At 42.7% G+C, this 25,246-nt stretch overlaps 1 protein-coding gene across 3 annotated transcripts in view; it reads right to left on the bottom strand.

The window, feature by feature from the left end:
* The window catches only part of GLRA1 (glycine receptor, alpha 1), a 103,212-nt gene that overhangs the window by 47,555 nt on the left and 30,411 nt on the right, over window positions 1-25,246 (bottom strand). For 2 of the 3 annotated variants that reach the window (XM_011985287.1, XM_011985288.1), the window contains exons 2-3: window positions 23,051-23,178; window positions 17,470-17,537 (exon numbers count right to left, since the gene is read on the bottom strand). In XM_011985287.1, coding sequence (XP_011840677.1) covers window positions 17,470-17,537; window positions 23,051-23,178 — 196 coding nt within the window. The remainder of the gene's footprint in view (window positions 1-17,469; window positions 17,538-23,050; window positions 23,179-25,246) is intronic. The other variant, XM_011985289.1, reaches the window with a different exon arrangement.

The following is a 25,246-nucleotide window of genomic DNA, read 5'->3' as shown; positions in this document are numbered from 1 at the left end:
TCGCCCAGGCTGGAGTGCAGTGACGGGATCTCTGCTCACTGCAACCTCTGCCTCGCAGGTTCAAGGGGTTCTCCTGCCTTAGCCTCCTGAGCAGCTGGGATTATAGGCACCTACCACCACGCCCAGCTAATTTTTGTATTGTTAGTAGAGACGTGGTTTCACCATGTTGGCCAGGCTTGTCTCAAACTCCTGACCTCAAGTGATCCACCCACCTTGGCGTCCCAAAGTGCTGGGATTACAGGCATGAGCCACCGCATAGAACTTGCTAAACTTTTTGGCCGGGTGTGGTGGCTCACACCTGTAATCCCAGCACTTTGGGAGGCCAAAGTGGGTGGATCACCTGAGGTCAGGAGTTTGAGACCAACCTGGCCAATGTGGCAAAAACCCGTCTCTACTAAAAATATAAAAATTAGCCAGGTGTGCTGGCAAGCGCCTGTAATCCCAGCTACTTGGGAGGCTGAGATGGGAGAATTGCTGGAACCTGGAAGGTGGTGGTTGCAGTGAGCCAAGATCATGCCACTGCACTCCATCCTGGGCGACAGAGCGAGATTCTGCCTCAAAAAACAAACAAACAAACAAAAACAACCAACAACAACAAAAAACTTTTCATTAACCTAGCATACTGGGTATTATTATACTCATTTCACAGGAGAGGAAACCGAAATTTAGAAAGGTTAAATGGAGGTTATGTTTCTTGCCCAAAATCACATAGCTAGTAGGTGCTAGGAACAGAGATACGAATCCAGGACTTCTGGTTTCCAATTTCACACTCTTTTGACAATTATAGGCTGTATCTTCCCCTTTTAAAAAAATTTTTAAACCAAGTTCAATTTACTTTATTTTAAACCATCTATTTAAAATATTTTAAAAGTAAACATTTATTATTAAAATTATTAAATGTGTTAAACATATATTTAAACTTTTTATTAAATATTAAATACCATATTTTAGACTATCTATTGGGTAGATCAAGGAAATATAGTAGACGTAGAATACCAGGCCCCCACTGAGCCCACCCATGTGACGGGTTGGTGCATAAATAACCTTATAATCAGTATCAGGTGAAGAATTTTGGATTGGGATATTAAGCAGTGAAGTAGATTTATGACTGGTTGCTATAGGGTGCAAATGGAAGGAAGGGTGGATGTTAACCTGGAAAGAGGAAAGCTGATAGAGTTGGCAGTGCAGGGCACAATGCTGAGACATGCCACTAACAAACTTGGAAATATGGAAATTAAGGTCACCCTCTGAGAGTAAAAAAAAAAAAAAAAAAAAAAATGGAGATGAATATGCAATGGAGGGATTTGCATGTTCAAATCTGAGGCCCAGCATCAATCTGAATGACCTGTGTGTAATCTCAATGACTTAGGATGGGCATGTGCTTGTAATGTAATGAGAAGAACCCTAATTTATTGTGTTGCATCTTGTTTTATTTGTTGTATTGCATCTGTTTTGTAAACATATGTGGGACATTCATTCTGTAGCATAAGAAAGGGCAGTTCAAGTAGCAGGAATTTGGCAGTTGGTAATCTAGCATCCTCAATCACTATATTTGTGGGAACACCAACTTTCTTGCCACTAGAAGGAGGGCTTCTGTGTGGTGACACAAGGATGGCTTCTTAGAACTCTCTCTGGCCTGGATGAAATTTCCCTCAAGACTGTCTACCTCTCTTTTCTACAATTCCAGTTATGTTAAAAGCAACTTTTGCTTGGCTTTCCTGGTATTAGGATAGTGGCAAGGGAGCACACTCCTGGTGGACACGGCATTCTTATTATTACAATAGAAAGTCTTACTGTAAATTGGAACAATTTGGCAGTTTGATTTCCCCACTTCAGTCTTTCGTGGGTTTGATGGTCATGAGTCAGCCTTCTGGAATTGGATCTGATGAAGAGTCATGCTCTGGGTAGTCATAAATTCACTGCTGTGATGCCTCCCCTGGTGTACTGGGAGAGAATCATCCAGCAGATGGTACCAAGACTGCTCATCACCCCGTGCTTTGCTCGTGATAGACTCTAATGGCATTTCTGAGGGCTTTCTCCTTGGTCCTCTCTTAGTCTTTTGTTTACCAAAGCTTTGTTGAGTGTGGCACCATATCTAATTGGATAAGAGTGAATAGACTTTCTCTTGGATCCCCCAGACCCAAGAAGATAAGAAGGGACCTAGTATAAGCTGTGTAGAGAGACAAAAGTGTAATGGAAAAAGCAACAACAACAGATCTTATGCATAATAGCAACCAACCCCACAAAATATCTATGAATAAACCTAACATGAAATATGTGAGTTGTATATATTAAAAAAAACTACAAAACTTACTGAAAGGCATGAAGGAATACCCATATAATTGGAGAGATGTACTATACTTATAAAATACTGTAAAAATGTACTTTATTCCCAAATTAATCTTTAAACTCAATGCAATCCTAATCAAAACCTGAGAGGATTTTTTGTTTTGTTTTTGTTTTGAGAGTCTTGCTGTGTCACCCAGGTTGGAGTGCAGTGGCACAATCTCGGCTCACTGCAAGCTCCGCCTCCCGGGTTCATGGCATTCTCCTGTCACAGGCACCCGCCACCACGCCCGGTTAATTTTTTTTTGTATTTTTAGTAGAGACGGGGTTTCACCGTGTTAGCCAGGATGGTCTTGATCTCCTGACCTCATGATCCGCCTGCCTCGGCCTCCCAAAGTGCCGGGATTACAGGTGTGAACCACCGCGCCTGGCCCTGAGACGATTTTTATAGGCCTCAATACACTGATTCTAAAGTTCACATGGAAGAAAGAAAGGGCTGAAAGTGTTAAGAAAAGCTTGTAAATGAAGAACAACAGAGGGCTTTCTCTACCAGACATAGAAATATAAGTCATAGAAATTAAAGTAGTGTAATATTGGTACAGAAACAGATAAACAGAACAATGGAGCAATAAACTGAGACTAGAGACTAGAAATGTATACATGGGGATTTAGTTTATGAAAAAGATAGCATTTCAAATCAGTAGAAAAATAGTAACTATTTAAGAAATGGTGTTGGAATAATAGAAACTCAATCAGAGAGAAATAGAGTTAAGCAACCACCAAATTCTTCATATAAAATTAAACTCCAAATGGATTTAGGAGATGCATATAAAAAAAGAAACCTATAATATTATTCAAAATGCCCAGTCAACGTATTAAAAGATGCTCAAATTCACTAGGAATCTGAAGTGCAAATTGAAAATGACAATGAGGTACCATTTTGAAAATCCCATTTGGTGAAAATAAAAAAGCTTGATAATATCTTGGGTTGGCAAGGATGAAGAGAAATAAACAGTATTGTAGGGAATGTAAATTATTGAAGCTTTTTTTTTGGAAAGGAATTGGGCAAAATACTTTTAGAAAGTGAATATTCTTTCATTAAAGCAATTCTGCTTCTGGAATATATCCTAAAGGAATGCACACAGAGAGTTATGTACAAGAATGCTCATTGTAGCATTGTTTGCAATAGTGTAAAGCTGAAAAAACCAAAAATCATGTCAAGAGAAAGTGGTTAAATACTGTGAAATGATGGTGTCTCCATACCATGGAATTTTACCGGGAGGTTATAAAGCCTGGAAACATAGTATAATTTTGTCATATATTTAATGTAATATTAATAAACAACATATTTGTTCTCCCATGTTTCCAAATTTGGGACTGTGTAGAGAGTTAAAAAGAATGAAGTAGATCTATATGTAGCCATGTGGAGAGAGGCGTCAAGCTGTGGTGGAGTGGAAAAAGCAAATTGTATTGCACAATCCTACTTACACAAATACTAGTATATGTACCTGAATGTATGGACAATCAAGGAAAGGGGACTAGTATGGTGTACACTAAATTTTATTTGTAATGGTTAACTCAGGATAGGACAAAGGGAATTGGAGGGGAGGGCAAAACAGGGGCATTCTTATTTCTCGTTCTCATTTTTGCTTTTTATTGAACTAATTACAAAAGCTTGTTTTCATATATTACTAACGCGCTTTAAAAATATGCCAGGGTGCTGCTGTCCATAAGCATACTGCAAGTGAACATTGTGACATGGCTCCCGAAATGGGAAGGTCTTTGAGGTGGAATGAGTAGAAATGGATTTTACAGTCTAGAGAAGGTTTTCCAAGGGCTTCCTGGGGGAGGGAGAGGTTGAGAGAGAGGTCAAGAGAATGAGATTCTTGGTTCTCTCTCCACTTCAACCAGAACCACCCATTTAAAAAAATCTGCTCATTAAAGTGCTACATAAGATTTACCTTACAGGCAGGCGCGGTGGCTCATGCCTGTAATTCCAGCACTTTGGGAGGCTGACAGGGTGGATAGCTTGAGGTCAGGAGTTTGAGACCAGCCTGGCCAATATGGTGAAACCCCATCTCTACTAAAAATACAAAAATTAGCTAGGTGTGGTGGCGCACACCTGTAATCCCAGCTACTTGGGAGGCTGAGGCACAAGAATTGCTTGAACTTGGGAGGTGGAGGTTGCAGTGAGCCAGGATTGAGATCGCACCACTCCACTCCAGCCTGGGTGACAGAGCAAGACTCTGTCTAAAAAAAAAAAAAAGTTTACCTTAGAAATGAACTACGGTGGGACTGCTATTAAAAACAATGCTTTGAAATTCACTAACCCAGAATAAGGATGGCCCCACTTTGCTCTGCTTGGAACACTCCTTGTGAGACTGGGTCTATTTCTTTTTCTTTTAAAAAAATTGTTATTTTAGAGTCAGGGGGTATATGTGCAGGCTTGTTACATGGGTATATTGTGTAATGCTGGAGCTTGGGCTTCTTTTGAACCCATCAGTTAAATAGTGAACATAGTACCCTATAGGTGGTTTTTTTCTTGACCTTTCATCTCAAGATGGAAATCAAGCGCTGGGTGCCCTTTGAGGAGAGCACCCTGGTGGTGAAGGGACTGAAAACTAGAGAGAATGGTTGAGGAAGCCAGGCTTGGGGAGGAACAGGGAGAACCGATCTCAATTATGTGAAGGGTTGTCAGTTGAGTTGGTTGGTTCTGTGTGGCACGAGGGTCAGGACTAAAGCCATGGGTAAATGGAGATTTCAGAGCTGCCCAAAGATGAAATGGGCTGTCCCTTTACCATCAGGGTGCTCTCCTCAGTGTGTTGAGTTCCATCTTGAGATGAAAGACCAATAAATAAATTACTTATTGGTTATTATGTTCACTATTTGGGTGATGGGTTCAATAGAAACCCAGATGCTAACATTACGCAATATATCCATGTAACAAACCTCCGCATGACCCCTTGAATCTAAAATTGGGAGGTAGTAGGTTCCCCATCACTGGAGGTGTGCAAGCAAAAAGTACTTGGACATGATGTTTATGGCAACAGATGGGGGTGTGCTTAGAGAACCTTTCACAAATACTGACTGGCTCTTGTGATTTAAGCAATGTGGTGGGAACTGGAAATATAGAAGTGATTGAGGGAAATAAGGTCCCCACTCTGGATGAAAAAGCCAACAAGGCAACAAACAAACAAGTGAACTTTTACATTTTAGATATTGCTCTGAGGATAATAGAACATGGTGATGTGATAGAGAGTAACTGGAAGGGAGGATATTTTTAGGTAGGGAGGTGGAGAAGGACCCCCTGAAGCAATGTCTGAGCTAAGACCTGAAGGGTAAGAAGGAGCCAGGCATGCAAAGATCTTTCTGGGCAGAGGGAACAGAATGTGGTAAGAACCTTTGAAACTTGTTGCAGGATTGGAAGTAGGAGAATTCTGTGATCCGATTTGCGTTTTAAAATGATTCTTCTAGCAACTATGGGAAGTGGTAGGGGGCACGAGAAGGGGAAGGAAGGAGACCAGTTAGGAGGCCATTTGGTCAAGCAGGAGAGAGATTATGCCAATTTTAACTAGGAGTTGAGAGCAGCAAAGTGGGAAAAAAGTAGATGGATTTAAGTTTTATTTTTGTGATTCAAAATGTCTGCCTCATTCAATCAACTGATCCCAGGATGGGTTGACTTTGACTTATGACTAAATGACTGCTCCCTAGCCAATGTGTTAATATTTATGGTTGGGTATAAACGGATTTTTTTTTAAAGATGGATCTTGCTCTGTTGCCCAGGTTGGAGTACAGTGGCACAATCATAGCTCACTGCATCCTTAAACTCCTGGGCTCAAGTGATCTCCTCTCTCCTCAGCCTCCTGAGTAGCTGGGACTACAGGTGCATGCCAGCATGCCCAGCTGATACTTTAATTTTTTTGTAGAGATAGGGTCTCACTTTGTTGCCTAGGCTGGTCTTGAACTCTTAGCTTCAAGTGATCCTCTCACTTCAGCCTCCCAAAATGCTAGAATTATAGCCATGAACCCCCACACCTGGCTATAAGGGGCTTTTGATCTCCCTGTGTGGTAGCTGTTTTCTTGTATCTTGAGGTCTTATTTGCAAACATCCAAAATGATGGATGACCAAGGTTTTCTTGTGACACAAGTCCTTATAGGACTGGACAAATCCTGCCGTCTAAGTTCTAACCAGGCCTGACCCTGCTTAGCTTCAGAGATTAGATGAGATTGGGTGTGTTCAGGATTGTATGGCCATAGACAAGGACTGCACAAATCCTACTGAGCTTCTTAATGACCAAACCATGCTGCAGAAGACCAGGATGAGGTCATGCCCTCACATGGCCCTGGTGCCCTTGGCTCTGCCACTTCCCACTGCCCTCTTTCTTTATGCTCAGCAAATGGAGTAGGCCAAGAACAGGCCCTCAGGAGTCAGGCAGCCTGGGGATGATAAATGGCACAGCCAGTTATTGGCTGGAAAAATTTGAGTGAATCAAGCTTCTCTAAGCCTCAGTTTCCTTATCTATAAAATGGGATTGTTGTACATAAAATAATTCCCATAATTCACTAACCACAATTACCTGACTTTCAGAAAAGTACTCACAAAATGACAAACACCAATACTAAAACCTCACATTCTTTTCACAGTAGAGCTTTTTGAAAGACTTATCTTCATGCTGCCTTTGTTTCAACTTATCCTTTGCTTTCTGCATGCCCCTGAAATTGCATTCCCTAATTCTATATACTTACCCTCCCTTCCCCTATCCCCCACTGCCAAAACTACTAGACGATACTTTCTTTTCTTATTTGACTTTTCTTTCCTCTTTTGGCACTATTGGACACACCAGTTTTTTGAAACCCTTTCATCCTTTGGTTCATCCTTTGAAACTGTTCTCTCCTGGAAGGTTTGAACATGGGGAGTACCATGACCAGATTGCTGCTTTAGAAAAATCACGCAATTTGGCGCTGATCAGTTTAGAAAAAAGGATATAAGAAAAATAACTCAAAAGCACACAATACAACAGTGCCTGGTATACACATATTCAGAGAATTATTATTAATAATTTACAGAGAATTATTATTAACCTCTGTGTTCCACAGCATCCTGGTATAGCTCTGTAATCTCACCCATCCTACTGTGGTATTATATTGTTTTCCTTGAAATAGACTCCTTGAAAGCAGAGACCTCCTACTCACTGATGTCTGGTTCCTGTTTACTTCTGGTACCATGGGAGGATTATACTTCTCTTTGGGTAGTGCCATGTGACTTTCCTTGGATAGCGAAATGCAAGCAGAAGTCACTCCTAGGTGGAACACATTTACTTGCCAGTTGTTATGGACTGAATGTGTCCCTCCGAAATTTATATGTTGAAGCCCTAACCCTCAGAGTGACTGTGTTTGAAGATGGAGTCTTTAAGGAGGTGATAAAGGTTAAATGAGGTCATGAGGGTGGGGCCCTAATTCAGTAGTATTTATGTCCTAATAGGGAGAGAAAGAGGTGCCAGATCTCTCTCTCTCTCTCTCCTTGCATAGAGAAGAAGCCATGTGAGGACACAGTGAGAAGAAGGCTATCTGCAAGCCAGGAAAAGGGCCCTCATTAGAGACCAACTCTGGTGGCACCTTGAGCTTGAACTTCTAGCCTCCAGAACTGTGACACAATAATTTTCTGTTGTTAAAGGCATCCAATCTGTGGTACTTTGTTATGGTAGCACACACTAATACACCAGTGTTCAACCCTTCAGTGTACTGTTCTCTTGTGTGGCAAATGTGAAATTGTGTATTGTTATGGAAATGCAATGCTGAGCTACTACCTGAGGAAAAGCAGCCCTGGAGAGCCCCTAGATCTGCAGCAGACTTTAGATGAGCGATAAATGAAACATTATTGTTTAAAGATGTTGAGATTTTGGGGATTTGTTACTGCAGGAAAGCCTAGCTTATAGGACTAAAACAAAATTCTATCTCTAGAGCCTAATGCCAAATTTAGCAAATGTAAGACCTTAATTAATAAACGCAGTGGAAAGAACAAATGAATGAAGAGAGACCAGTAAAAATAAAAACAAGCAAAAAACAAAAGTGAAAACACAGCAACAACAAAAACTTCCAAAACCCAGAAGGGCATTTCCTTATGTTTGGGTATTGGTGTCCCCACCCAAATCTAATCTTGAATTCCAATGTGTTATGGGAGGGACCTGTTGGAAGGTAATTGGATTATGGGGGCAGGTCTTTCCCATGCTGTTCTCATGATAGTGAATAAGTCTTACAAGATCTGATAGTTTTAAAAAGAGGAGTTTCCCTGCACAAGTTCTTCTCTTGTCTGCTGCCATATGAGACGTGCCTTTCACCTTCCACCATGATTGTAAGGCCTCCCCAGTGACATGGAACTGTAAGTCCAATAAAGCTCTTTCTTTTGTAAATGCCCAGTCTCGGGCATATATTTATCAGCAGCATGAAAATGGACTAATACAGTAAATTGGTACCAGTAGGGTGGGGCGATGCTGAAAAGATACTTGAAAACGTGGAAGTGACTTTGGGCACTGCTGAAAACATACCCAAAAATGTGAAATTAGATAACAGGCAGAGGTTAGAACAGTTTGGAGGACTCAAAAGAAGACAGGAAAATGTGGGAAAGTTTGGAACTTCTTAGAGACTTGTTGAATGGCTTTGCCCAAAATGCTGATAGTAATATGGACAGTAAAGTCTAGGCTGAGGTGGTCTCAGATGGAGATGAGGAACTTGTTGGGAACTGGAGCGAAGATGATGCTTGTTATGTTTGAGCACAGAGACTGGCAGCATTTTGCCCCTGCCCTAGAGATTTGTGGAACTTTGAACTTCAGAGAGATGATTTAGGGTTCTGGTGGAAGAAATTTCTAAGCAGCAAACCATTTGAGAAGTTACTTGGGTGCCGTTAAAGGCACTCAGTTTTATAAGGGAAGCCGAGCATAAAAGTTTGGAAAATTTGCAGCCTGACAATGTGATAGAAAAGAAAAACCCATTTTCTGAGGAGAAATTGAAGCCGGCTGAAGAAATTTGCATAAGTAGCGAGGAGCCAAATGTTAATCCCCAAGACAATGGGGAAAATGTCTCCAGAGCATGTCAGAGGTCTTCACAGCAGCCCCTCCCATCACAGGCCCAAAGGCCCAGGAGAAAATTGTTTCATGGGCCAGGCCCAGGGTCCCTGTGCTGTGTGCAGTCTAGGGACTTGGTGCCCTGTGTCCCAGCCACTGCAGCCATGACTAAAAGGTGCCAAACTACAACTCGGGTTGTTGCTTCAGAAGGTGGAAGCCCCAAGCCTTGGTGGCTTCCACATGGTGTTGAGTCTGTGGGCGCACAGAAGTCAAGAATTGAGGTTTGATAACCTCTGCCTAGATTTCAGAAGATGTATGGAAATGCCTGAATGCCCAGGCAAAAGTCTGCTGCAGGGGTGGGGTCCTCATGGAGAACCTCTGCTAGGGCAGTGCAGAAGGGAAATGTGGGATTGAACCCCCGCCCAGAGTCCCTACTTGGGCACCTCCTAGTGAAGCTGTGAGAAGAGGGCCACTATACTCCAGACCCCAGAATGGTAGATCCACTGACAACTTGCACTGTGAGCCTGGAAAAGCTGCGGACACTCAACGTCAGCCTATGAAAGCAGCCAGGAGGGAGGCTATACCCTGCAAAGTCACAGGGGCATAGCTGCCCAAGACCATGGGAACCCACCCCTTGCATCAGCGTGACCTGAATGTGAGACGTGGAGTCAAAAGAGATCATTTTGGAGCTTTAAGACTTGACTGTCCCACTGGATTTCAGATTTGCATAGGGCCTGTAGCCCCTTTGTTTTGGCCAATGTCTCCCATTTAGAATGGCTGTATTTATTCAAAGCCTGTACCCCCATTGTATCTAGGAAGTAACTAACTTGCTTTTTTTTTTTTTTTTTTCGGATTTTATTTTATTTATTTACTTATTTCTTTTAGACAGAGTCTCACTCTGTTGCCCAGGCTGGAGTGCAGTGGCACCATCTTGGCTCACTGCAACTTCTGCCTCCCGAGTTCAAGCAACTCTCCTGCCTCAGCCTCTGAATAGCTGGGATTACAGGCTCACATCACCGTGTCTGGATAATTTTTGTATTTTTAGTAGAGATGAGGTTTCACCATGTTGGCTAGGCATGAACCACTGTGCCTGGCCAACTAACTTGCTTTTGATTTTACAGGCTCATCGGTGGAAGGGACTTGCATTGTCTTGGATGAGACTTTGGACTGTGAACTTTTGAATTAATGCTGAAATGAGTTAAGCCTTTGGGGGACTGTTGGGAAGGCATGATTGGTTTTGAAATGTGAGGACATGAGATTTGGGAGGGGCCAGGAGTGGAATGATATGGCTGTGTCCCCACTGAAATCTCATCTTGAATTTCCATGTGTTGTGGGAGGGGCCTGGTGGGAGGTAATTGAATTGTTGGGGCAGGTCTTTCCCAAGCTGTTCTTGTGACAGTGAGTAAGTCTCATGAGATTTGATGTTTATTATAAAAGAGAGTTTTCCTGCACAAGCTCTCTCTTTGACTGCTGCCATCCACGTAAGATGTGACTTGTTCTTCCTTGCCTTTCACCATGATTGTAAAGCTTCCCCAGCCATGTAGAACTGTAAGTCCAATTAAACCTTTTCTTTTGTAAATTGCCCTGTCTTGGGTATGTCTTTATTAGCAGTGTGATAATGGACTAATGCAAAGTCTCTGCTTTGGCTGACTAGTTTAGTAGTAAATAATCTTTTATATTTCTATAGCATTTACTAATGACTTGCATACCTATTACTCTGTGTGATCCTATACACCATTCTTAGAGCCAGGTACCTGGGGGAACTGTATCTCAGAAGTGTTACATGGTGGCAGAGTGAGAACTCAAACCCTGGTCTCCTGACTCCTGGTTCAGGTCTCTGTCCATTGCCCCTTAATGTCAAATAAGGCCAAACTTGTGGACTGTAGTTGCACAGGCTGTCATCAATCAGCAGGGGTCCTGGCCACCGTGCACCTGTCCTGTGCCAAGCTAGCCTGCTCCTTGGCAAGAGAGGCTGGAACACATGTTCTAATAATGGAAATACTAGGATTCATGCCCAAAGGATGTCAACACTCTCTCTCTCTCTTTCTGTCTGTCTCTCTCTCTTGTGTTTATATACAGTTTTACACAAATTCCAGCAATATATAAGTCCCTTAATGTGCACACATGTATAGTCATACTCCTGTACTGATTCATTTAAATACTCTTTTACTTATTCAGTTGTATTCATATGCACCCACATTCACATTCACATGCACATGCACATACACACACGTAAACATGCCTACTCAAATGCAGATACATACTTAAATATCTTTTTATATATTCACAAATATCCACATACAAATACCCAAAGAAAATAATACACTCCATGCACATTCGTTCTTAAGTACTTTCATATCTCCCACGTATATGCAAACTCACGGATACATGTGTATTCATACGTACAGATTTCCACATATACAAATATAACCACAGAAATACACATAGTTATATCCATACCTATAGATGATCATACACATTTCTCTTTGAAGTTACATGTCTACATGTGTTCAAATTAGCATCACATATACACACGTCTATGTATGCCACTGCACAATTCCACAGTCCCACAATATACACCTCCACATACACACTACACAGATCCATAGATGCTCCAGTGCACACACTTATGCACACGTGTCCAGACAAGCTAGAGGTTTTCATCTGAGTTTTAGCTCTTTGTAGACTACCAGAGGGGTTGCTCTAGATCAGGACTCTCTTTCCTCTTTTCCTTTGTACATTTCTTTCTTTTTCTTTTTCCTTTTTTTTTTTTTTGAGACAGTGCCTCACCCTGTCTCGGACCCTTGGTACCTTGCCCAGGCTTGAGTGAAGCGGCATGATCACAGCTCACTGCAGCCTTGACTTCCTAAGGCTCAGGTGATCTTCCTGCCTCAGCCCCTGCTCCAGGAGTAGCTGGGACTACAAGAATGTGCCACCATGCCTGGCTAATTTTTTTTTTCTTTTTAGTAGAGACAGGGTTTCACCATTTGCTCAGGCTGATCTTGAACTCCTGGGCTCAAGCAATCTGCCCACCTCGGCCTCCCAAAGTGCTGGGATTATAGGTATGAGCCACTGTATGTGGCCTCCCTTGTACATTTCTGTTTCAACTTTTACCTTCCTCTTGCTGCACAGACTCAGAGAGAGTCCTGGAGAAGGTCAGATAAAGGACAGGTAGTCTCAGCCCTCTCCTTGTCAGGACTGGATAGAGACCCCTGTTGCTTTGCTGGCTGCCTCTCTGCTCTCAGGTCTGTTAGCTCCGGTGAATAAAGCCAGATCCTGGGAGGCAGGCAGTTAGGCCTGGGGACTCCAGCTGTTTATAGAACTGCTATGCACTCCTGCTGTTTCTGGAGAACAAACACAGCCTGGAAAGTTTCTGACACCAGGACGATGTCCATATTACCTTGGACCCATGGTACACACTAGCTCTTTGTGTGGTTGGAGAGGCAGATCCCAGGCTGGAAGTCAGGGACCCTGGGCTGACCGTGCCACTAATTAGCTGCATGTGTGTGTCTATGGGCAAGTGCAATCCTCTCTCTGGCCTCCAGTTTCTATGTCTGTTCAAGCTCAAGTTCCCTTTTATCTAATTCTCTGTGATGAAAGGAGACAAGGAAGGTCTGAGTAGTCCCAAACATTCAGGAATTAAATATTTACATTTGGCTTAGGAGACCATGCATTGAGTTCAAGTTCTACCCTTGCTACGTATTAGGAAGATAACTTTACTTTTCTGATCCTCAGCTTTCTCATCTGTAAACTGGAGATAACCTTTCCCACTTTATGGGGGTTGTTATCAAGCCTAAATTAGGTGGTGGATACAGAAGTGCTCTGTTCACTGTCTGGTGTGTAGCAGCATATAATAAGTTCTTCAAGAACAAGTTGTTTTTCTTGTTTTCATACTAATACCAGTTTCCCAAAGATACTTTGAGTGACAAGAAAAGAGGCTTGGATGGGACAGTCATCCAAAAGTTTTGATTGGTGGAATCCAGAGGGAAAAGAAGCTGAAGGGAGGGGAACTAGTGACCACTGCAGACAGCGTCAGACCTGTGTTTCTATCACACCTGTTTCATGCTGTGTGACCTTGCTCAAATGACCTTACCATTCTAACCACCAGATTCTCTCTCCAGAAAATAGAGAGCCAGACTAGACAATTTCTTAAGTTTTTTTTTTAATCTGAGACTTTTTCCCCATATCATCTGTAAAGTAAGTTAAACACACAAATAATTAAGAAGCCAATGGAAAAAAATCATAGTACATAAGCCTTCATTTAACATCATCGACAGGTTATTGGGAACAGACTTTTAGTGAAATGACATACAGCAGTTTATCAAATAATGTTGTTTTGTTATAAGGTTGACGAGAAAATTGGTCTTGTTATAGTCATTTCGTTGAAAGTTGCAGGTTGTAAGAACCTATTGGTGATGTTAAGTGAGATCTTACTAGATTATGAAATGTGCAAGCTTGGAAATAGCACCCTCTGCCCTACTTTGGATTAACTGTAATAAATAGGGAGAAAACTGTGTCATTTATGGTCTACCTTCAAGGCAGCACATCATAACTGATCCTTCATTTCCTGTCAGAAGATTATTTCTACTCCAGAGGACCATCTCCTCTAGGGTCCTTTGTTGATTATCTCCATTATCATTACTTACTATTTTCTCTTAAGGGGAGCGGGGCATGGCATGATATTGGGTTGGGTTTCCACTTTTGATGCACTTAGACTGTTGCTTACATGTACTTTGTAGGTCCTGGTCCTCCAGTTTCTTTAGTTGGTGCTCTTTGGAGTTACAGCAGTGTGGCACGGCACAAACACTTATCTATAGGTTATGAGAACTGGATCTTAATCCTTGCACAGTCACTAAGTAGCTTTGTGATAGGATCTGTACAGATCTCCATTTCCTCAGTTGTAAAATGGGGAACATAGCATGCCTACTTCACAGAGTGGTTGTAAAACTACATATTTGGTGAAGGAATCACGTGAGAGTGTGAAAGTGAAAATGTGCTGAAAATGATAAATGGCATGTAACAATAGCTGGCTCATTGCATGTGCACTTTGTGTCAGGCACTGTGCTTCACACTTTCCATGCTTTATCTCTTAATACTCACAGCAGGCCATAAGGTGGATGCTACCGGCATCCCTATTTTTAACAGATGAGAAAGCCAACTTTAAAATACCTTGGCCAAGATCACAGAGCTGAGCCTCAAATTTTGTCTGGGCATTGAAGACTGTGTCTAATTACTCTGCTACACTGTTTCTGTAGAAAGCAAAATGCAGCAGAAGTGAAGTCTGGAAAGGCAGTCAGAAGACGTGGGGTGGGAAATGGGGGGTGAGGGTTGTGGGGGTGGGAGTGGAGAGGAGAGGAGGAAGAAACCAAGGCTCAGAGAAGTCTAAGGATTGTTCAAGATTACACAGGAAATCATCAATGATAATGTTGGGACTGCAGTGTCCAGAGTCTCCATCATCATCACCATCATCAAAAATGTTTCGTGAGCCTTTACAAAGCATATACAATGATAACCATTTTTCTAGGCTGGGAACGGTGGCTCACATCTGCAATCCCAACACTTTGAGAGGCCGAGGTGGGTGGAGGAGGCCAGGAGTTTGAGACCAGCCTGGATGACATGGCAAAACTCCATCTCTATTAAAAATACAAAAATTAGCTGGGCCTGGTGGTACATGTCTGTAATCCTAGCTACTCGGGAGGCTGAGGCACAAGAATTGCTTGAACCCGGGAGGCGGAGGTTGCAGTGAACCGAGATCGTGCCACTGCACTCCAGCCTGGGCAACAGGGTGAAACTCTGTCTCAAAACAAAACAAAACAAAACAAAACAAAACAAAACAATTTTTTCTCTACACACTACACATACTAACTTAATGATATCAGTATGTTAATTACCATTGGGATTTTACAGATGAAGAAACTGAGGCTTAAAGACGTGAAGCAAATAAGCTCCTCGCAGACAGAGTGAGCTCAGTGTATGTGACTCCAGAGCTGGGCTTTTAGTCACCACAGGAAGTAAGGCTATATCTTTCTTTTTTAGGAATCTGTTTGAAGGAATTAGGTCTGTGTTTGGTCATTATTGGGAAATGAGTGCAGATATGTGCACTTGTCCTCAAATAACCAGGTCCTTTACAGAACCAGGTGGTCCACTCCCTGACTTGGCTTGATAACCATTTACCATTGAGGAAAAAGAGTGGAAGTGTCAACATTTACTGTACATATTATGATTAATACAAATGTCAACATGCTTCTGATCTTGGAGGAGGGGAGGAAAAGCAGAGGTGTTCATTAAGAGTGCTTGTAAGATATCCATTCAAAGGTGGAAAAAAAGTGGCTATTTATTTGACCTGGATATCCAGTGAAAAGCACCCATGTTTGTTCCTAGCTAACAAGTGGAACCATCTCCATTTGGAGATAAGAGGCCTGTTACTTTAGGGAGTTTCACCAGTTGTCCTTTGAATGTGGGCATGATCTTTTGACCATATCAAGACAGGCCTGTTTGCAAAAGGACAGCTTCTAGACCATTTGCCACCTCATCTTGAACTCAGTGATTTTTGCCAGTCTGGGACTGAAAGGTTGGATGTAATCCCCATAAAGGGTTAGAACCAAATACTGGTTTTAATTGATAAGCAATATAATTGATTTGGTTTATTTATTTTAAAAAAACTGTTGAGTATCTGTTATTCAATCACTGTGCTAGCTGCTGAGGTTCCCACAGGAAATGAGACAAGAGACCAGCCCCCATATAACTTACAGTAGAGTGACAGGAGGGACACATAAGCAGGTTGGTACAGTGGTAATTGTAAGTGGCAAGTGCTATTGTGGAAACTGTAAAATGTGTCATGAGAATGGACAGAAGGGACCCATGCCAGCCTTGGGTGAAGAGCACATGTGAACTCACACACATGACGTGCATGTTAGAGTGGGGAGGCTTTCTGTGGAAATAATTCTAAGCTGAGTCTTAAAGGAGAATAGGAATTAGCAAGGGAAAGGAGGCTGGAGTGGGTGCTCTGGGCAGTGGCCTAGCAGCAATCACCAGAAGCCTGTAAAGCAGGGAGTGAGGGACAACCTGGCTAGAGAGCTGTAAGCAATCGGTGCAGCTAGAGGATGCAGCGGGAGAGGGAGGAGATGAAGCAGGGTTATTCACAGGGAGCTTCCTCAGCTTTGCAAAAGAATTTGGGTTTAACACTGAGGGTGATGGGGGAGCCATAGGAAGAATTTAAATCGGGGCAGTGGAGTGGTTAGATTTGTGTTTTGGAAAGGCTAGTATGGGAAAAGGTAGACTGGAAGGGGGCAAGTTGGAAGCCAGCGAGAACCCTTTGCAGTCATGTAAGCAAGCCACGATGGAAGCCTGAACTAGATTAGGGGCGGGTGGATGTCCAGAAATTGATAGGTTAGAGTTAACTTTAGGTTGCCCTGATTATTTTTTTTCACAAGCTAGATCACTTCCTTAACATAAATACAATTGACTTTTCTGTTGAAAAAGCAAAAAAGTCTGAGAAAAGTTTAAAAATACCATTATACTTATTCATAATTACTAATTTAATATTCACCCCTTGCAGACATTTGAAAAATATATAAAAACTGTAGGAAGAAAATAAAAATTATTCATAAGTTTATAATTCAGAGATAATCACTGTCACAATTTTGGTATTTTTTTCCTAGGCATTTCTTCTAGTGTAATGGATTTATTTTAAACTTTTTTACTGTGAAAAGTTTTAAACATATTCAACAGTAGAGGAAATGTACAATTAACCCAATATACCCACTTCAGCTTCTATAACCAGCAGTCTTCTGCCATTCTGCAGTTGAATGTTAAACTTAAAAACAGGTCTTCATATTTTCTTTTACTCTAAAAATTTGACTTGTGTAATTTTGTTCTTGTAATCCTGGGCGTTTGGCAGGTGCTTACCCTGCTAGCTCTTTGGCCATTTTCAGATGTTATGTATTCACTCAAAACGTTTAATGTGACAGTAAAAACATCTGAGCCTCATGGTATACCACTGGAGACTTGAAAAAAACCCAGCTGATTCCCCACCTCCTTGATGGAGACCAATGCAGAGGATAAGTATTTCATGGAGAGCTATCCCCAGCAGGAACTAACAGCTTGTGTTTTGACTACTCACCATGGTTGTCTCAGCAATGGAACCAAAGCTGTTGATGAAAATGTTGCAGCTCACGTTCACTGGGGGACCTGCCAATCAAGAGAGATTCCTGCTTAACCCCATGGCCATGGAAGAACTCACAGGGTAGGACTCATTCCCAGAACACTGACTTCTGGAATGGATCGCCTTTGGTGGAGGAGATCCTTGCTTACTCTCCACCCCACCCCCAAGCACCTGGGATTCCCAGCTACCATTTAACATCTCTATGTCAGATTTCCTGGTCCCCAAGTGAGCACCAGGTACAGAACACCAGAGGCTGAGCTGAAATGTACTTTCATTAACACAGGATAATTCATCATCCGCCATATGGTTGAAATTCCTTCCCCAAGTCCCATCGGCTGCCTTTCAGCCACAAATTAGTGGCTGAAATATATTTATGGCTACAACATTTGGAGGCCATCTTGGGAATTACAAGGAACAGCAAGCTCCTTGCCTTGAACTTATGAACCAAGAATGATTGTCTGAAAGGCATTGATGGGAATTACCAGCTGAGGAATTCAGAAGGAACCTCCGGGGAAGTCCACAGACTTTGTTAAATACTTTCCGAGCAAGTCTTCTGAATCCTACTGCAAAGCGTAGGAAAGAAATGGAGGCTTATTTACTGCTTTGCTATCTCATTGCTAGAGGAAATGTTGTCTCACTGAAGCCCAATCTCTTCACTTTATACTATCAATTATAGCAGTTGCCATTTACTAAACATTAGGGGGGTTACTGCTGTGCTGAGAGTATTATTAACATCATTTCATTTCATCCTTTCAGCAACTCCAGGAGAAGGTATGGTTATTACCTTCATTTTACAGAAGAGAAAACAGAGGCTCAGAGAGGTTATTTGTTCATGGCTACATAACTAGTAAATGGGTGAGTCAGAGTTTGAGTTCAGATTTGTCTAACTCCAAGGGTGCTCATCTTAATGGCTATTCTGCAGGAAACAGGTTTAGAGGAAGGAAGGGGCATGGTCCCGATCACACAGACAGTGGCAGAGTCCAGAATTTTCAGCAAGGGGTTTCCAAATAAGCTGACAAAAAGGGCTGACATAAAATAACCAAAGAAAAATGTGAGACTATGGGTAAGAGTGGTAAAAACAGCAGGAGTCCAGGCAAGAGAAGTTCTGGAGAATGAGGCAGGAAAGACCTCAGAAAGGTGATGACCTGGAGATGACTTTGAAGGTGAATAGGACTTGGATAAATGGTCACAGCCCTTCACATGAAGATTGTAATTTGCAATTTGTGATTTTCTTTTCAGGTCTACTTTCTTGATTCCTATGAGTTACTGAGGTAGGCAGGGCAGAATTCTTGTTCCTACTTGACAAAGGTAGCACCAAGAATTTTAGTAACTCACCTAGGCTCATTCAACTAACAAGTGGTAGAACCAGGACTTGAACCAAAGTTTTCTCATTGTGGAAAGAAGAAAGTAGATATGTCCTTATGCCCTCTGGTACCCATTGCATTCTGTCCCTCTTGAAAGAGTAGCCTAAGCATTTTGCTCAAATTAAGCTAGGATCAGAAGTCTTGGCATATAGGAGGGGACTCAGTCTTGGGATGAGAATCTAGGTTTTTCCTTCAAGGGATTATCAGTATCTCTGGGTTTTGGACATAACTCCAGCACTCACTGGTTGGTTGAGCTTGGCAATGCCTTTTCTCTGTCCTGGGCCTCAATTTCCTCATCAATCTGGAGAGAGAGTAGCTCTTGATCTAGGCAGTCAGTCTCAGCTTCAGTGATGTGGAATTCCTTTATGGAAGCTATCCATTTGCATTTCAGGGTTGTAAGATTTTAGGGCTGGAAGGTTTCTTAAAGGTCACCTCATCAATTTCTCCCCAAACTGAAGTGCAGACAGGTTTATCTGCAGTAGAATCATCTGGGAACCTGTTAAACTACAGATTCTTTGGCCCAACCCCATACTAGGTGAAACCAAATCTCTGAGGTTAGCCCAAGAGTCTAGTGTTCAGAGAGCTACCTGGGTGAGTCTCATGTACAGCCAGGTTTGGGGACCACTGCTGTAGACCAGCTACCCATTCAAGGCTGAGCGCCTGAATACTTCCAGCAGTGGGAAACTCATTTTTTCTTGAGCAGCCCTTTCCATAGTTGGATAGCTCTGTCTGCGAAAATTTTTTTCCTTGTGCTGAGTGGAAGTCTGCCTCCTTGTCACTTCCACCTAAACAAAGGTCAGGTGGAAAAAACCTGAATGGTCAGGATTTTTCTCCTTCATTTAGACTCAGACCCAGGTTTTTTTTTTGTTGTTGCCTCATGCCATTAAGATACCCCAAGGAGTTACTGCCTATGCCTTGAAATGATGTGCACAGAGTTCCCATCCAGTCCCTGCAAGTGTCTGGCACTGTGACTCCAATTATAAATTAGTTTCTGATTTATGTGTGTGAGAGGGCGCCAGCCAAAAGGATCCTATGGGGAGGTGCGGTTCATTGAAATAAATCTGAAATTAAATTATCCTTGAGAAAATTACAATTCAGCTGCCTTTGGCAGCAGGATAATGTATATATTTCATTAAATATTAAAGTTTAATTTTGCTTTTTTTTTTGTATGTATTTGCATTGGGCTGTGCCCCTGATCCTAGGAGCCATTATAATACACAAAGTCATAAAGAAGACACAGAGTGAGTGACAGAGCTGGAATGGCATAGTCCTGCTGGATCATTTTACAGATGCAGAAACAGAGGCTGAGATACAGTAAGTGTCTCATTTGGGGTCATGCCTGTCAGGTAAGTAGAGGGAGGACTGGAATGCTGTTTTAGTGCCCTTTACTTCCACCTCACAGTGTCTTTGCCATTGTTCTCTGCAGAGTGTGCTTGGTATTCCCGGCTACCCGTGTTTTCACGAGGGTCAGGAGCAGGGAAAAGCACTTAAGGCAGCTGCTGCGTGATGGATCCCTCCGTAGAGTTTTTAAACGATACCGACCTCTTTCTATCATGTTGGAGTCATAGGGGCCCTGATCCTCAATGGCCTTTTCAGGAGCTCTATGGTTTGTATGGGGTTTTGGGGAATCTGATTTGTGTCGGTGGAAGCAGGAAAGGCATCAAAGGGCTCAGGGGCAGAAAATCCTCTTGGCACTTTTTCAGGCCTCAGCACAAAGGAGGGCAGAGAAAACTTCTTAGCTCCTGCGGTGGGGCTCCAGGAAGCTGCACCTCATTCTCAGTCAGGTGGGGGTCGAGGGAGTTAAGGCTAGTGCAGGGTTGAGAGGTGCCTAAAAGATGAACTAGTTCTGTAGATATTGGGCCCAAGTGTTCTGAGTCAGGTTCTCAGAGTGGGAAGGTTGGAAGGACCTTGATTCAGTGGTCAGGATAAAATTTTATTTCTTAAAAACGTCCACTTCTAAGTAAGTAAATAAATAAATGAACAAATAAATAAATAAATCACTATTATTAGAAAAAGAATTAAGTTAGAGTAACTGGGTTCAAGTCTCTGGTTTTCACAGCATGACTTGAAAAATTCACTTAACTACTCTAAGCCCTAGCATATTTGTGGGCTCATTTATTTATTTATTCATTCCTTTATGAAGGTTTACGGGGGCTTTTCTATGTGTCAAGTACAGTGGTATGCACAAAGAATAATACATAAACTCTGGATGCACCCACATTCAACAGTTGAAAGAGTTCCTCTCTCAGAGCAAGACCATGGCGCCTCTACATAGGATGGAGTTCTGAGAGAGCCCACCAGGGGGCGTGGTGGACTAGAATTCCTAAAAGCAACGAGGGACAGAGGATGCAACATGGTTGTCGAGGGCCCTAACCAGTTCTTGGAAGTGTTTGATTTGGCCGACACGGTTTTTAAAAGAGACGACTTAGTTGTCAATTTGCAAGATTTCAGATAAAACCTCAGACTCAAGTCTTGTATTGGAAGGCCTGGCTGTACAGGGTCTGCATTCCTGCCTGACAGCCATTAACAAGAGCTGAGAAGTGGCTACCCTTAGATAAGCCCTATGTTTTCTGGTTTTATTTTCTTGTCTCCACCCCGCTTCATTCATATACTATCGTTGTCTTGCCCCTCTAGGTATCAGAGATTGTGATCCTGGTGAAGGCTTGAGCTGAGTGTGCTGGGGGCAGCAACCTTGTTCTTGACTTACCTGTCCTTGGGGTTATGCTAACAATGCTGGAAGCTATGGCCTCAGGAACAAGGTGCAGGGGGAGTGAAGGAGCCTTGAGGTAAACGGGGGAGAGTGGGCCCAAACAGAGACCTGGGTGCATCTCCCAGAACATTTTCTATTTGCAGAGTTGTGCGGAGCAAGCACTCTGAGAAGGGGACTGAGAGCAGGGGGCAAAGTGAGCAAATATTAGGAAGCTGTTACCAGCTGTCACATGCCTTGTTTAGTCTTGAACGTGAGCCAAAGGAACAGTGAGGAAGGGCACCTGAAATCAAGGCTTGTCTAGGAGGCTGGCTGCAGGTCCTTGGAATAAGATTTTTCCTAGGGTGCTGGGAGGAAGGTCAGAGTGCATAGGCTGCCAAGGAGGTCCTTAAGACTGCACTTGCAGGGTTCTGCTTGGCAGTTTGAGATGGCTGCAACCTCCTGAGGCATCAGTAAACAAAGGGAACTAGTCTCTTGGTTATAGACACTAAGTTCCCATAGGATTGTGAGAGGTAAAAGAACCTTTTCAGATTATCTGGAGTAGAGTTTGTGAACTGGCAACCCATAGGGCATATGTGGGTCACAAACATGTTTTATTTGAATTTACATGTTTTAGGAATTAGGTAGTCTCACAGAGATCTCGGTATCTGGCTCTTCTTGGAATACTTGATGTTCTGGCAACATGGGGCCTACATTTCTGCAGGGCAACTAGAGACTGGGGCTAAGGAGAGGCTGCCCCTGTAGAGGAGCCTGTACCTCTATTTCTTCATAGTCTCTACCACTCCCTATGGTCTTACTCTTGGTTTGCCTCACTGATTTAAGTTATCAACGCTGGTAGGCATTTGAAATTATGACTCTGATTTAGACTAAAATTTTTCAAAATTATTTGTTAGCCCATGGGAAACTTTCAGCTGAAGAATTTTAGTTGGGACCCCATTATTGAAAATAAAAGTGGAGCTGCTTGGGGAGGAGCAGCGTGGGCTTGCTCATCATGCCCTCTGCTTCTCCTTTGGGGGCACCTGATGGAAGCCTGAAAGCTTCGGGAAGCGTATGTTTAAAAGCTGCCGAAGTAACCAAGCCCATCACTGCGCAGATGAGGAAACTGATGCCCAAAGAAAGGGAGAGACTCATCATCTAAGCTCAGAGAATAAACTCGAGCCCAAACTTGAACCCTTTTCTCCACGTTCCATGTTTATCCTTCTTTCCATTATACAAGAGGTAGCAGATAGTTTTTAATTCACTTTTGGACTCCTGGAAACCAGAGGTGCTGTTAAATTGAGTCCTCTGAGGCTTTGTCTGGGCTTGGCGGGAGAGAAGACTGAATTGATTAAGAATATCTGCCTTGGGTAGAGGAAAGAGTCATGAGATTCACACTGTGTATTTACTATCTGCGTGCAATACCATGCAGCTTGCTGCTTTAATGTGGGAAAGCATTTCCCTGTGGGTCTGGAAGGAATGTTTTCTCTACCTTTAAAATTGGGCCTGATCCTGGCGTCATATCCGGAGGTTCTCCCCATTAACTTATCCAGGAAATCCGAGGGTGACATAGGCTTGGGTGCGGAGCGAGCAGCTTCAGCCTCCTTAGAAGCAGCAAGGCTAAGGAGGAAGAGAGGAAAGCAAAAGGTTAATGATGGCTCTTTCTCACACTGTGATCAGATCCCAGCCTTGTCCAACCTCTGTAGAACCACAAGAGTGTTCTTAGCTGGAGAAATGGGTAATATGGATCCTTAATGAGGTAAGGCCCTGGTTAAATTGTTTACCCAGCCCAAATATCAGCCAGCATGGTATCCTGGCAGGCAGCCAAGTGTCTGATTGATGCTGAGAAGTCACTGACATTTTTAGGGCTTCATCTCTGGGATTTTGAGTAACCACACTTGGCAGCTGGGTGTTCCTGGGAGAGAAGAGTGGAGGGTGAGTCTTTTGGTAGACCTAACCCTGTGTTGGGCAACTGCACTCTCATAGGTCCATGGAGACACACAGACAGAAAGAATGTTAGAGATCAAATAATTTACCATTTCCTCAAGGTTTATTTTCAGAATCAGAGTCACCAGTTTTTTAAAAAGTTGCAAAGTCAGATGCATTCTGGAACACAAATTTTATCAGGCATTTTTACCTCAAGTCTCCTCAGAAGCTTTGACAAGCTTATGTGCTTGTACTTACGGGATCACTGTCTCAAGAAACATATACTTCAGAAAATCTCACTTGGGAAATTGAGGCCCAGTTAGCAGAAGGGACTGATGTAGGACCCAGAGTAAATCGGTAGTAGCCTACTTCACTGTATCGAGAGTTAGGTGATTAGAAATCAGACTGTGGGGATGCATCACACTGTTTCTGTCACCCCTCTCCCACCCCACACCCATTCAACAAAGTGGCTTTAGGGCCCCATTCATACCGCAGTATGAATTACTCATGTATTAAGAACGTGACCCTCCCTCTGCCAAACTCTTTATTTATTTATTTAATTTTAAGTTCTGGGATACATGTGCAGAATGTGCAGGTTTGTTACATAGGTATACATTTGCCATGGTGGTTTCCTGCACCTATCAACCTGTCATCTAGGTTTTAAGCCCCTCTTGCATTAGGTATTTGTCCTAATGCTCTCCCTTCCCTTGCCCTCCACCACCCTACAGGCCCTGGTGTGTGATGTTCCCTTCCCTGTGTCCATGTGTTCTCATTGTTCAACTCCCACTTATGAGTGAGAACATGCAGTGTTTGGTTTTCTGTTCCTGTGTTAGTTTGCTGAGAATGATGGTTTCCAGCTTCATCCATGTCCCTGCAAAGGACATGAACTCATTCTCTTTTATGTCTGCATAGTATTCCATGGGGTATATGTGCCACATTTTCTTTATCCAGTCTATCACTGATGGACATTTGGATTGCTTCCAAGTCTTTGCTATTGTAAATAGTGCTGCAGTAAACATACATGTGCATGTATCTTTGTAGTAGAATGATTTATAATCCTTTGGGGTATGTATACCCAGTAATGTATTGCTGGGTCAAATGGTATTTCTGGTTCTAGATCCTTGAGGAATTGCCATGCTAAACTCTTAAAGCATATAGATTTCAATAAGAGTCAATGTTGGAGTCTCAAAGGTTGAAGAACACTAATTTGGGTTGCTTTGGGCAACTGAGCTTTCCTAGTAGTGAAATTATATCCAGGAGATAGTTAGGAGCCATGAGCAGCACTGACATGTGCTTGTGGGACTGGGATGTTGGAAGAAATGCATAGAGATATGAATGTGTGTGTGTGTGTGTGTGTGTGTGTGTGTAAGGTGGAAGCTTCTGTCACCTAGCCAAGCAGCGCATAACGTTCCCCAAGGATTTGTACCCAACCTGTCTTGTTCTTCCTCTCGGCTTCTTTTCTGGTCTCATCAGTTGTAACTGTTTAAGCAATCAGTTAATAATGGATGACTCTCAAATCTGTCACCACCCTGGTCTCTTCTTTAAAACCCCCTTCCTAATTTGAAAACACCTGTGGGACACATTTATCTCAATATTCTGCCAGTGTCTCAAATTCATCTCCTAAACTGAACTCTACAGCTTCCTTCCCAGACTTGCTCCTTTAAATCGGTTTCCCCAGATGACGTCAATATACTTCCGCTCTCTAGGATTAGAAGCCTCAGAGCCGTCTTGTCTCCTTGCTCCTCCACCCCCCTCAACACCC

This window comes from Mandrillus leucophaeus, unplaced genomic scaffold, assembly GCF_000951045.1.
Source record: "Mandrillus leucophaeus isolate KB7577 unplaced genomic scaffold, Mleu.le_1.0 Scaffold282, whole genome shotgun sequence".
NCBI classification, from domain to species: Eukaryota; Metazoa; Chordata; class Mammalia; order Primates; family Cercopithecidae; genus Mandrillus; species Mandrillus leucophaeus.
This window is presented reverse-complemented; position numbering and strand designations above follow the sequence as displayed.